At 41.3% G+C, this 13261-nt stretch overlaps 1 protein-coding gene across 1 annotated transcript in view; it reads right to left on the bottom strand.

Annotated features, from left to right (window-relative positions):
- LOC126151398 (uncharacterized) overlaps positions 1-13261 on the bottom strand; it is a 447489-nt gene that overhangs the window by 55590 nt on the left and 378638 nt on the right. The window contains exons 3-4 of the mRNA XM_049915938.1: positions 12221-12322; positions 3225-3353 (exon numbers count right to left, since the gene is read on the bottom strand). Coding sequence (XP_049771895.1) covers positions 3225-3353; positions 12221-12322 — 231 coding nt within the window. The remainder of the gene's footprint in view (positions 1-3224; positions 3354-12220; positions 12323-13261) is intronic.

Here is a 13261-nt window from a genome sequence, read left to right as displayed (position 1 = left end):
TTCAGGCTAATAACCTAGTGAGGTAAAGCCTTAAGCACGATATTGGCGAGAAGAGAAATAAGTTTGAAAGATCGGGAGTTTATAAGATTCAGTGCAGAACTTGTGATGCAGAATATATAGGGCAGGCAGGAAGATCATTCGCGATCCGGTATAAAGAACATAAAGATACATTCAGATTAGGAAATTATGACAAATCAGCTGTTGCGAACCATATATATGAAACAGGCCATCCCCTTAATAGCATAGAAGACAACGTAGAAATATTGCATGTAGAAAAGAAAGGGAGGAAACTTGATTTACTAGAGGAATTCGAGATAGCTATCCACGAAAAGAAACAAAGCAATATTCTAAATGCACAAGATAATTTTAAGGAAATGAGATTTTTTAGCGGGTTTTTAGAATTATTTTAGGGTAGGTATGCGACTTTAAACTTGTAGCATGTCACTGACAGAGTTGCGAGAGGCTAACGATGGCAGAGCAATGTAATAAGGAAATCAGGCGCCCAATAGCATAGCGTTACCGTCAAGCACACGGCTGTAACCACGCCACAACACCTAGGCACGTCAGTCCACAACAGCTCCCGAGCCGGTACAGTGCGACAGCATATTTGGTAGCTATGGGACGGCCATTGACTTGTGTCAACAACTTCATTGTAAGACGAGGACGCACAGTCCAATATACTTTTAATTCTGTTTTACTATATGAACTTCCCAACTATTTGTGATGGTATTTTGTCTTTTTAGTCAGTTTAATTTCATGACATAGATTTTACAACCTGATGATGGGAGCATTGTCTCTTGAAACGCGTTGTTAAAATATATGTTTAAGAATCGCGGTTGAATGCTAACAGTGATAACCAGTGATAACCAAAGGTATCTGCTTTCAGGATTCATAGTACTGGTAAATGGAAATGAGCGTTCGATGTCATTGGCCGGGAGGCCCGTTGCGGGGCAGGTCCGGCCGCCTTGGTGCAGGTCTTACTACATTCGACGCCACATTGGGAGACGTGCCCACCGGTTGGGATGAAATGATGATGAAGGCAGCACAACACCCAGTCCCTGAGCGGAGAAAATCCCCAACCCAGCCGGAAATCGAACCCGGGCCCTTACGACGGCATGCGTCACGCTAACCACTCAGCTATCGGGGCGGATATAGTATTGGTGATACTGAACAACAAACTTCAAATGAACATCTGCCCTTTTCTTAACCGTATCCGACACAAAGCCGTTTGAAAATCATTGGTGTCAGTCTCATGTCCTTCTTCACCAGCACTCACATGTGAATGCAAACAAAGCGACATGAGGCTACATAGTGTTGTCTTTACTGGCCATTTCAATGCGCACTGTAGCTGCTTATGGGACTGCGACGAGAGCTGTAAGTGTAGGCCTACACGTTGTTTACCTCGCGTCTCAGTACTACAGTGGTTGCACCAATGTACTACAGTGTCAAACCAGTACGACACAGTGTAGCGAAAATGCCACTGGTCGTCACACGTGTGGAGTATGGTGACACGACCTTTATCTACTGGTTTTGCAATGGGAATTCCAAGCCCGTTGTTCCCGAATACGATTTCCTTATCGCAGAGTTCCGGATAGCAGGTATTTAGCAGCGTATGTGACAGATTGTGTGCGGTGGAACGCTTCCCAGGGTACGTTTTGTATCTGAACTTTCTGTCCAACAAGACCTTGCTGTAGCTGAGAACATTCTTGAAATGAAAGAACGTAGCCCAACTACCAGCTTCAGAAGAATTGCTGTACAGCTTGCTATTCCACCAATGAAGGTTATGGACACAGTACATTAGCAGGATCTGCAACCGCATGATCGGCAGATTGCGCAACATCTGCATGTAGGAGGTGATACCAAACGACAGGAATTATTTCAGTGGATCTTTGCCAATGAATGCTGTATTCCACGTATTCTGTTCACTGATGAGTTGATATTTGCCCACAACGGCATCAATAACACGCACAATTCTCACGTATGGGCAGATGAAAATCTGCACGCTACTGTGGAGACAAAATTTTCAATTTGTTTTCTCAGTGGACGTGTATTGCGATATTATTGATGATCAGCTCATCGGTTCACATGTATGGAGTACGGTATCTTCATTTCCTTCGAAATGTACTACCAGAATACTTGGAGAATATTCCTTTGGCAACACAGCGTCGTATGTGCTTTCAGAACGAAGAAGCTGCTTCATACTCCGGTCGCTGCAGAGTCATTTTTTGGCCATCGAGGTCACACGAACTTAGGCCATTAGATTACTTTTTGTATAGTTGGCTGCATCTGCAGAGTGGACGTGAAGCAGGAACTTCTCGCTTGCATTATCTGTGTGTGCTCAAGTAAAGGACCATACGAATCAGCAACACAGCAGCTGCCTAAAAGAGCTGCAAAATGCAGTGTAGTTGACGATGGACTTTTTGAACGTCTTTTCTGAGGAAATATACACAATTAAAAAAAATTCTTCATTTGTGAGCCCATACTGTCCGTAGCTGCTTTACAGTTCCTGAAGGTATTTTTGTTCCGTCATTACAACTAGAAGAAAACGCATCTTCTTCTCACCAGATACGTTTCGCTTTATTGAAGTAAAGCATCATCAGTGGTCTGTGACTGAAGAGATTTACAATTTGATTTCTTTTTAGATCGAAAAAAGTTCTTTAACAATTTTTTGTAAAAGTAAAAGTAAAAACCAACTACCTGTTGTAAAAGTAAAAGTAAAAACCAAAAAATTGTTAACGAACTGCTTTTCGATCTAAAAAAGGAATCGTCTTTAATTACAGACCGCGATGCTTTTCTTCACTGAAGCAAAACGCATCTCATGAGAAAAACATGCATCTTTTTGTGGTTGTAACGACGAAACAAAAATATCCTCAGGAATCAAACAAAACGTTAGATCACAATGTTTCATTTACTATCCCCTTCACTTGTCCTGTTCCATTACTTTCCTCGGAAACTTTTAAGAAGAGGATGTACCTTCGCACCTGACTCATCCTTTAAATCGATTTGAAATAACTGTTGTTTCAACCATATCAAGAATGAATGTAAATTAAATTTCAATAAATTATGCACAAAAATAAAACATTCTTATTCTTGTTCAGTAAATAAGCTTGCACTTACAGTAAAGCAAAAATGTATGGAGAGAGTGACAATAGAATATCTATGTGTCATTGAAGGAACACTGCTTTACTTCTTAAGTTAGAATACTGTAGCTGTTTATGACTTACCTTCGCCCAGATTGTTTGATATCTTCACCTGCCACTGCATTTGCCGCTCTCGGGTGTCGAATGCCAGGATCACCGTCACGTCCTGGCAGATGATAGCTATTGTATTGGACTCCTTGTCTAGTGTGAAACCTAGGAAAACCATAAAACCACACATCATTCGACCGTCACGGAGCTGTTCAGTCACACTCTTTTACAGCTACTACACAGAATACTGAACCCCCAAACCCTGATATCGTGTACCATTCTATAATAGACATAATTTCATAATATCTTGTACATTGTACTGGAGATACTTTTGAAGGCAAATAACGCACGTGGCGAAGCCACAAAGCCTGCCTAGTCCAGTCCCCAGCATAAAGAAAGAGAGACGAGTAAAATCAATTTCGCGATTTCAATCACACATTCCAGTTGCCTGAAAAAATTCCGAGTTCTTTGACAGTAATCACAGACCTGATTGCCAATTAATTATAAAATAATTAAACTAAATCGTTTCACGCCATGTAATCCATTTAATTTCTCCATGCCAACGGACACCACTGATAGCCTGCCTGTATGGAGGATCATCGATTAGTTGGTGGTGAAGTAATCTTCCCTTTCACTATTTAATTAATGTAACAAGTATGCAAGATGGCGTAAATCCGTTAAGTTTCCGAGACTGTTTTTATCCGTGGCAAATAAGCGGCGGCAGAGTATTACTACGGTGGCAGCTTGAACTAACAACTGTAAACAAGAGCTGTACATTCAACCAGTCAGTTGTGAAGAGACAGTATTAATTAGTGTGTGTGTGTGTGTGTGTGTGTGTGTGTCCGTAGTGTTTCAACGATGTTGTGTCACAAATCGGTATGGGGCAACGTCTCTGAAGTGATCAAGACACTCTGGAAAATATACAAGGTGGTTCAGCTGGCACTACCTATGGGTTTTATGCAACCTGAAACGCCACCACGCGCAAAATTTACCTATTCTCTCAATCACTAAGTGCAAACTATAAGTCTTACAGAAAAAATGAACAGGTCCCTTCCGCTGGAAATTTTTGCAGTTAATTTTTTTTTCTTTTTTATTGGGACACGTTTTTGTTGAAGGCCACGGTATTTCAGTTATTCAAGGAAGGCGCCTTTGAAGAGCACTTACGTACGTTTCTCTTGAATAATTAGGAAACTACGGCCTCTATTGATAACGTATTCCGGAAGAAAATTTAACTACATTAAATTTCCTACAAAAAGGTTCTGTTTCTTTTTCCTGCAGGACTGACAGTTTGCACGTAACGACCGCGAGTATATGAAAGTCTTCTGCATTGTATTTGAAGGCAATGCGGGTTGCCTAAAACCCATGGGTAGGGGCAGCTGAATCACCTGGTATGTAGTAACTGTAACAGTATCAGGTATGTTTATTGGTTTTATTTATATGCTATCGCTGAACTGATATGCTGACCCCATATGCTCCAACACACATAATAAGTAGTTTTGCGGATGCTGATGGTCCAATATAACAGCTTTTGTCCCAGAATCCAGCAGGAGACGAAATGTTTCGAAGAAGAGAAGAGTGTGTGCAGCTTTTGTCCCACACAGCTTGACTCCCAAACGAAAACAAGCTACCAGTGGATTGTTCCCATGACCTGATTAACATGCAAAGTGAGGCCAATTTTTCCCTGGAAAGAATCGTCATGGTGATGAGAATTCGTGGTATCATTAAGAAACTGCCATAAAAATGCAGAAATTCACATGAAGAATCAACGCTTTGGTGACATAACCGACATAAGGCAAAGTCACGCATGAGTCGAACAACATTCCAAAGAAGGACATTTTTGACGCTTTCACTCAATTGTATGAACGTTGCCTGTTCTGTTCAAATGGTTCAGATGGCTCTGAACACTATGAGACTTAACTGCTGAGGTCATTAGTCCCCTAGAACTTAGAACTACTTAAACCTAACTAACCTAAGGACATCACACACATCCGTGCCCCAGGCAGGATTCAAACCTGCGACCGTAGCGGTCGCACGGTTCCAGACTGAAGGCCTGTTCTGTACTCAAACGGGAGGAAACTATGTAGATCACCATCTTCACACTTCTCTATTTTTTCCGCTTTCCTTTTTTCCGCGGTGAACCAGCTTGCCTAATAATACGCAAGGAAATACGACTCCAAAACGAAGCAAACGCGCACCACAAGTGACTGCTTTTAAACCATTTTCCAACAGAGATGTTGGTATTGTTCTTGCCATAAACTTTGATATCTGTTAATTGAACTTGCTTGCATTTACTAACGGCCAGGTCCCTGCTCTATTGCCCCCCCCCCCCCCTAAATCCCAAATACTTCCCAGCCCGCCATCGGGCAAATTTTGTCGCGAGTGCATTCGTGTAGTGGTTATGTAAAAGACTGTAGCCATTTAATACAGTCAGGCAAACGCAGCGTCAACATCCGATGTCTTCTTCCCCTCTCTATGGTGCATTATGCTGGGATGGGCAACTGTCTTCTTGTTATGGACTAATATTCGGAAGTACGACCGTTCAAATCCCCGTTCGGCCACCCAGATTTAGGTTTTCTGTGGTTTCTCTAAATCGCTCACCGCAAATTACGGAATGGTTCCTCTGAAATGGACGCTGCCGATTTCCTTACCCATATTTACTTCCGTCTGTAATGCCACTGTTGTCACGTGACTTCAGTCGTCTTTCGTCATTTTTGTAGCGGGACTTCTTTGGCCATTCGGCCTCAATCACTTATGCTACCGCACTCGAGTTTAGGCTTGGACGAATAAAGCAGAAGACAGTGTTATGCGGAGATCTCTGGAAGAGATTGTTGTGATAATTGTGGATGCGCACTGTATCAAAGAATGTTCACTGCGCCTCTTAGCAGTGAAGCGCAGTTCTGGCAACTCCAGAATACTGGAAATGCCATCGGTACCGTCATGTTTAGTTCTTACTGCCAATATAAACGGCTACCCACTTTTAACGCATGCGCTAAGCATTCTACTGAAGTAGCACTCCACGGAATTAGCGTGTCCGCGCAACCTTCTTCAGCAGAGGTGCCGGTTAACACGATACTGTTACTAAGGCCTCTGCTCCCAGCTTTCTCACGTCCTGAGGAAGACGAAAAACCAACCAGAGATTCGTCGCTTTCTGTTTTTTGCGTAGCTGTGAAATCAAATAACCAAAGCCTCATCGGCAAGTTTCTAAAATAGGTCACTTAAATTGATGAACATAAGTGATGAACGCAGGTCACAGGAATACAGTAGGTGTTAAATACATCATACAGTACGTTAGTGGTTTCGTATCGCACACAATGTCAGCCATATTATGAATCTTCGATATGTACTCGTATTCTGTAGTACAACGACTGGTCTAGAAGACCAGAAATATGCTTTTCCGACGATGACATGTCGCAGAAAGATCAGACATTTTTGAACGTTTCAACATGCACTTGAGATGGCTACAAAGCTGAAATCATGATTATGTAAAATAAACAAACAATTAACAGTCAAATGGCGGAAATTTCTATAAAAACTGGGGCAAACGGTTCGAATTAAAACTGAAACTTTGTCATACCAGTTTTCTTAGTAAAGTCAAAGTTCTCTGCGTGCATTGATAGCGAGATGGCTTCATAGAGTTTATCTACGTATTGGACGTAGAAAAGGATCCACAACGAATTCTCAGTTTTGAGGACAACTTGAAACTGTTTCCTTCTTGTCTAACCATGAAGACTATTAAACAGTCTCGGTGCACTTGTCGAGTTATTATCTCTACGAAAATCCGACCTTTCGACAATATACTCCATGTTATTCGTCAGAAAAATAACTCTTAACTATCGAAGAAATGATGATCTCTGCACCAGCGATTACACTGCTGCCAACACTGCAACTACGAAACGTCACTCGCAGCATCTTTGTTTCCTTTACGACATATGACACAGGACACACTCCCATTCCTTCTCTTTTTTTAAGAAAAAAATTCTAATTCTCCGTTTCTTCACAAGATGTGTTGGAGATTGTCCTTAATTGTGGGATGAAAACTGGTAATACTCTCCCAGTTTTGACCGAAATTAGTTATCATTAATGACAAATTGCAACTGAGACTGTTACAACAGATATTTTTAAAAATAATAGACTTGCAGCATCTCTCATGAGAACACTCGTATGCCATCCATTACCCTCTCATTTACTCCTAATTAGGAGGTTGTCCTTGGTTACTGGGCAAATGCAGGAACTGGTAATCCTCTCACATTTATTCCTAATTGAGAACCTTCTGTCTCACTAGCAGCTTCTCTGGCAACTGGCCGAAAAGAACGCCGATTCTATAATGAGCCGCATAGCAAACAGCTCTCTCTACTCCTTCACGTAAAGAATGAAAAGTACACAGAGTTCCTCGGTTCAAGTACCAGCCTCCAACCAGAGCTGAGTGCAAATCCCTTATCTCTCTCGACTCCTTGCAGCACGGAGAAAATCGCTCTCTTGTGACCCTTGTAGCACGAAATTTGTGACTTTTGCAATACTCGAACTTTGCGTGTTTTTCTGGTTATACCCTGCAATTAGTTGTAAAAGATATTTTGTAACCTCTCTGCAACGTATTTCTTGAAAATCTAGTGATACACGTTTTGCTTCAGAATGCTGTTGAGACCGCTTATTGTTTGGTTAAAGAAAGATATTTACTGATGAAGTCAGAATGAATGCGTTATTGTTTTACGTGAAAAGATTTGAAGGAAGCTACGTAAAACACACAGAAAATTTCAAATTGAAATTTCTGAAAACAGTCTCCGTAATTTTTTCAGAATACAATGGTACGTTGCAAGTGCTGCATATCCAGGATGCTTGTCCTGGCACGAAGCACACCTTCGTGGAATTTCTGTTGGTTTCTGCAACTTTCACCACTTGAGAAGAAGTTGATTGCCTTCATTGCCATCAGGGAGTTCTTACGTCAGGAAGTGTTTCACTGACAAGTATTTGGTTTCTCTTCCCCAAAAACGTACCTTACTCCAAACGGAAGCGTTAAATTGATTTTCTGTTGTATTACGAATAATTTCAGACTGCTTTTCAAGGAGGTTGCTGTGATGCACAGAGATGTAACTCTTGCATTCTTCTGTTAGCGTTGCAAATTTCTCAAAATGTGGCCACTAATGTTTAAAACTACCATACAACTGCGCCAAAATGTACATCAACAGTCTGTTAGCAAAGAATTTGGAATTTACTGGAAGTTATATGCAATGAAACAGGGAAGCCGTAAACTCTGAACTATGCACTAATTACAGTAAGATGACCTGCCGATAAATGCGCGCGCAAGCTAATTTATCACTACTGTTGGTGATAGCAACGTTATTTGGTAAATGATACCTTGCATCAAAAAGTCCGCCACCATGTAGCAACGATTTAAATTTTTACCACTCATGATTTGAATCACTGCGTCCCCAAGAGTTATAGTTATTTACACACATTCTAACTACCATTGCTCGTTTGATGATTGATCGCCCTGCACCGAAGACAGCGGCAAACGACTCGTACAATCCCGCAAAGATATATTTAACAGCGTAGACATCCCTGACTTTTGCAGCACAATAAATCTGCTGTGGTAGAGCAGTGCATTGATACCGGTCACTCTATGCCGTATGGAAATGAAATTCTTGCGTCAATTTCATCTTTCTGCGGTGAAAGAAGCTATCGAAATTCGTTGCCGAAAAATTTAACTAACAAAGATGGTGATTTCAACGTAGACAAAACATGGAATTCAGTGCTTTCTTCAATAAACTCACAATGACATGGCTATAGTAGAGCTAAACATTACACATCGATATCCCTGTACGGATTGACTGCGTAACGACAGATTCAGTTTATGCATACTCTTCGCCGCCAACCAGTGTCTCAAACACTTGTCGCTTTCAGTAGTTTAAAACAGTATCGTTCTCCAGCTTTAGTTGGCCCACTCTGAAGGTGGCAGAAATTTATACAGCCGAAATATTAGATAAATAAGAAATATAGTTTATGTAGCTTGTAAACTGTTCAAATCATCTCTTTTTCTCGTGAAGTCTCGAAGAACCCGACACATTATGATTCACAACACGATCGTGAGAGTTAGAAAATGCAAGTTGTGTATTTTACATAATTTTGATGTAAATGCACACTGATAAAGCATAACGGTGACATAAAATTAATAATTTTAAGAGGAACATTATTATTTTTGTATTTCTAATGTACTTCACAGCATTCTTCAGTTGTAAAATCGAGAACATTTGGGTTTAGTATTATACTCATAGTTTTGCATAATTGTTAAAAAGACGAACTGAGCAGAAGATGGTATTTCTTTGTGCTTTCGTGATGTATTAATCGAACAGCTAATTTTTGGTAAAGGACATCTATCGTACTGATCATACAAACATGTCATTTTACTGAAACTGATACATCTGTGTCTGTGTTCGCTAGGAACGTATATTACGTTTTGGCTGGAGGCAGTTGTGATGCAGTTGTAAAGCTGTATCATAGAGAAAGTTGGGTGTTCTTGTAAAGAAGTGTGTTAATTCGCAAAAAGTGCAAAATATGGCATAAAATAATTCTGAAGAGAAAATACATTCCTGCTTCATGTTGTTACTAATTTGATGTGCTGATAAACAGAGACTGGACATTTCTTTGCAGCTTTAGCGTGAAGAAATCATTAATCTACCACGACCGTGCCAAGCGAATGAAGAATTTACAAAAAAATAAAAATAAATCAGAAATATGTTAAAAGCAAAATAGTTTTCACTGATTCTCTCGCTCTCTGCTTCTCTCGAAATTTAATCTGTGAATGAACTACTTGCTCTATTTGAATGACACAGCAGTTGATTCCTGTCCAGCGAAAATGTCTGTTCTTTTTCCTTTTCAACAGGATCTTGAGGCACACACAATGTAAATAACTTAAATGGAAAAAAGAAACAGAGACGACAAGTTTTCTATTGGTTGTTTCTCATGTTCAGGGTGTTTCACAATTCTAGAGAGTGTAGACGGGACTCAGTAGATCAAGTTTTACATAGGAAACCTTTTGCGGGAACGTCATACATCGACGCTACACAAGGTCAAAGTTACAGGCGCCGGGGACTAAATGTATCAATTTGAGGCAAGTGTTCCCGTACCGGAAACGAAGGAGTCGAAAGTTTTAAACAAAAATGGTTCTGATAGCTCTGACAATGACATACATGTACTGGTATTGTTGATACTAAGATTATACGGTAGACAACTTTCAGAGGTGGTAGTACGGACATAAAAAAGGAAAAAAAAGCTGCAGTAAGCATGGGCTGTAAAATGTATACCTGAACTATGAGGAGCACATTTTCGTCTTCGCTTCTGTGGAACGCATCTCCTCCATTGAACGGCTGCCAATACCTGTTAACACATGTATTTTAGAGCTCCAGTGTACTAGACGTTTTTTTGTTTTTTTTTGTTTTGGTAAACAGTACCATCTCCGAAAGTTGCCTACCCTGCAGTCTTAGCAACAACAGTAGCAGTACATGTATTCCACTGTCAGAAGTATCAGAACAGTTTTGGTTTACAACTTTCGACTCTTTCGATTCCGGTAGAGGAACTCTTACATCAAATTAATATATTTATCCTGCTCGGTCACCCTAGAAAGTTTGTAACATAATCGTGGAATCACCCTCTATATACTCGTAGAAAGATCTTCAGGCACCGGCGCCTACATCTTTCACGTTCTGTAGCGTCGTTGGATGACTTTTCGGATATGGGTTACAATGTAAAACTTGATCTAATGAGTCCCCTCTACAACTTATACAAAAAAATGGCTCTGAGCACTATGGGACTCAACTTCTGAGGTCATTAAACCAAACTAACCTAAGGACATCACACACACCCATGCCCGAGGCAGGATTCGAACCTGCGACCGTAGCGGTCTCGCGGTTCCAGACTGCAGCCCCTAGAAGCGCACGGCCACTTCAGCCGGCCAACTTATACAAGTGTTCAACATGAACTGTGGAACACCCTGTATACATGTTGTTAATTAAAGTCCTCTGCCCGGTTTTTCTGTCTGTATGTCTACAGGAACTACTATAAGGATTCTGAAATGGTTTTCACTAAAAGATAGATCCACGAGGTTGATTCGAATATACAGGATGTTTCAGAAGTGCTGGTCAATATTCAATGATTTGACAGGAATGATCATTCGAAACAAAAATGTCAAGTAAACTTTGGCTCTAAAACGCCTACCTTAAGAGCTGTGAGCAATTATTGATCTTCGATATTGTGAAAAAAATCTCTTCTAATACAAGCACTTTGCTCTCCATATTTTGGAAAATCGTAGTATGGACCAAAACAAGAAAAAATGTCCAGTAAATGTGTGCTCTAAAATGCATACCTTAAAAGTTATGAGCACTTGTTCATTAGAAGAGTTGTGTTTCAAACAAGCGAAGATGAACAAGTGCTCATAGCTCTGAAGGTACGCGTCTTAGAGCACATTTTTACTGGAAATTTTTTCTTGTTTTGGTCTATACTGCGTATTTCCAAAATATGGAGAGCAAAGAGCTTGAAGTAGAGGAGATTTATTTCATACTACGAAGATCAAGATTTCCTCATAGGTATTAAGGGATGCGCTTTAGAGCCCAGGTTGACTTTTTTATCTCGAATGATCATTCCTGTTACAGTCGCTAAATATTGACCGTCACTTCTGAAACAGACTGTATAATTTATTAGCGCTACGCTAGACAAGTCGTCGAAGCTGGAGAGTGTCGCCAGCAGTTCATAAGGCTTTGGGAGAGCCACAGTTTTATGACTAGAAATGCAGTCAGTCAAAAAATACGTCTCGTCAAATGCTTGCATCGTCAAAAATATGAAAAGAAATTGTAATATGCGAGACTCATAGAAATATGGTGCAATCAGTTTCCTACAGTAGTGACAATTTCTCATCTCACGACGAACGTTCAAGTAAAAACAGCCGCAACGTTATTTGCTTTCCCGAGGATTATGTTGAAGCTCTACTCTTTTAGTTGGGTTCGCTGAGTTACGTCAGTGTAATAGAGCATTGAGTGACTCACCAGTTTCGATGGCGAGGAAGTGTTGTAGGGAAAGCGACGCTTTGGTGTGTCCCTGCTTGTAGCGTTCTTTGCTGTCCCGGTACAGCTGCAGGTGTAGGCAGTCTGAAACAAAAAAAGGTCACACTTTTATTGCGCAGCAAGGTAATAATCTCAAAGTTACGTAATAGAGAGCGAACAGGTACTATTTCTAAAGGGAACTTTCAAGGACTGATTAACAGTTTCTGGGCTGCAGGAACAAGCGTGTTATTTAACTTTTTTTCCCTCTTTCTCGCCTGCACGTGAAAGAGCAATCGTATTGATATATCGGGAATACGTTTGGGTAATTAACATCTTTAAGCGATTAACATTGCAAGATATAAGGTTACTGTAGGCGCGAGGTAAGCCGTTGAAAATGCGGAATGCTGGCACATTAACAACCGGTGTAACGGCCAAAACGTTGAATGCAAGCATGCAAACGGGCCTGCATTGTGCTGTGCAGGTGCCGGATGTCGGTTTGTGGGATGGAGCTCCATGCAAAAGCACTTGGTCGGTCAATACAGGGGCGGATAATGCTGCTTGTGGATGACGATGGAGTTGTCGTACGACAATGTCCCATACGCGCTCGACTGGACACAGATCTCGTTAAAGAGCTGGACAAGCCAATATGTCGACTCTCTGTTGAGCATGTTGACTACAACACCGGTATGTGGTCGAGCGTTATCCTTTTGGAAAACACCCCCTGGAATGCTGTTCATAAGTGGCAGCATAACAGGTCTGCAGTTTTATAAGGCTTTCGTCCGGTCGCGTCTTGACTATGGATGCTCTGTGTATGGGTCAGCGAGGCCTTCGTATCTCAAGATTCTTGACGCAGTACACCATGAGGGTATCAGGCTGGCCACTGGTGCCTTCCGTACCAGTCCCATCCCCAGCCAGTGTGCTGAGGCAGGGGAACCGCCGCTCGCCATCCGGCGGAAACTCCTCATGGTGCGACAGGTGTGTCAATTCCTTGCCTGTCCTACCTCCCCTGCATACCCTACTGTTGCCCTACCGCCTATGGAACGT

The sequence above is a fragment of the Schistocerca cancellata genome, chromosome 2 (genome assembly GCF_023864275.1).
Source record: "Schistocerca cancellata isolate TAMUIC-IGC-003103 chromosome 2, iqSchCanc2.1, whole genome shotgun sequence".
In the NCBI taxonomy this organism is placed as follows: domain Eukaryota; kingdom Metazoa; phylum Arthropoda; class Insecta; order Orthoptera; family Acrididae; genus Schistocerca; species Schistocerca cancellata.
Note: the sequence above shows the minus strand (reverse complement) of the source record. Positions and strands in the feature narration are given on the sequence as shown.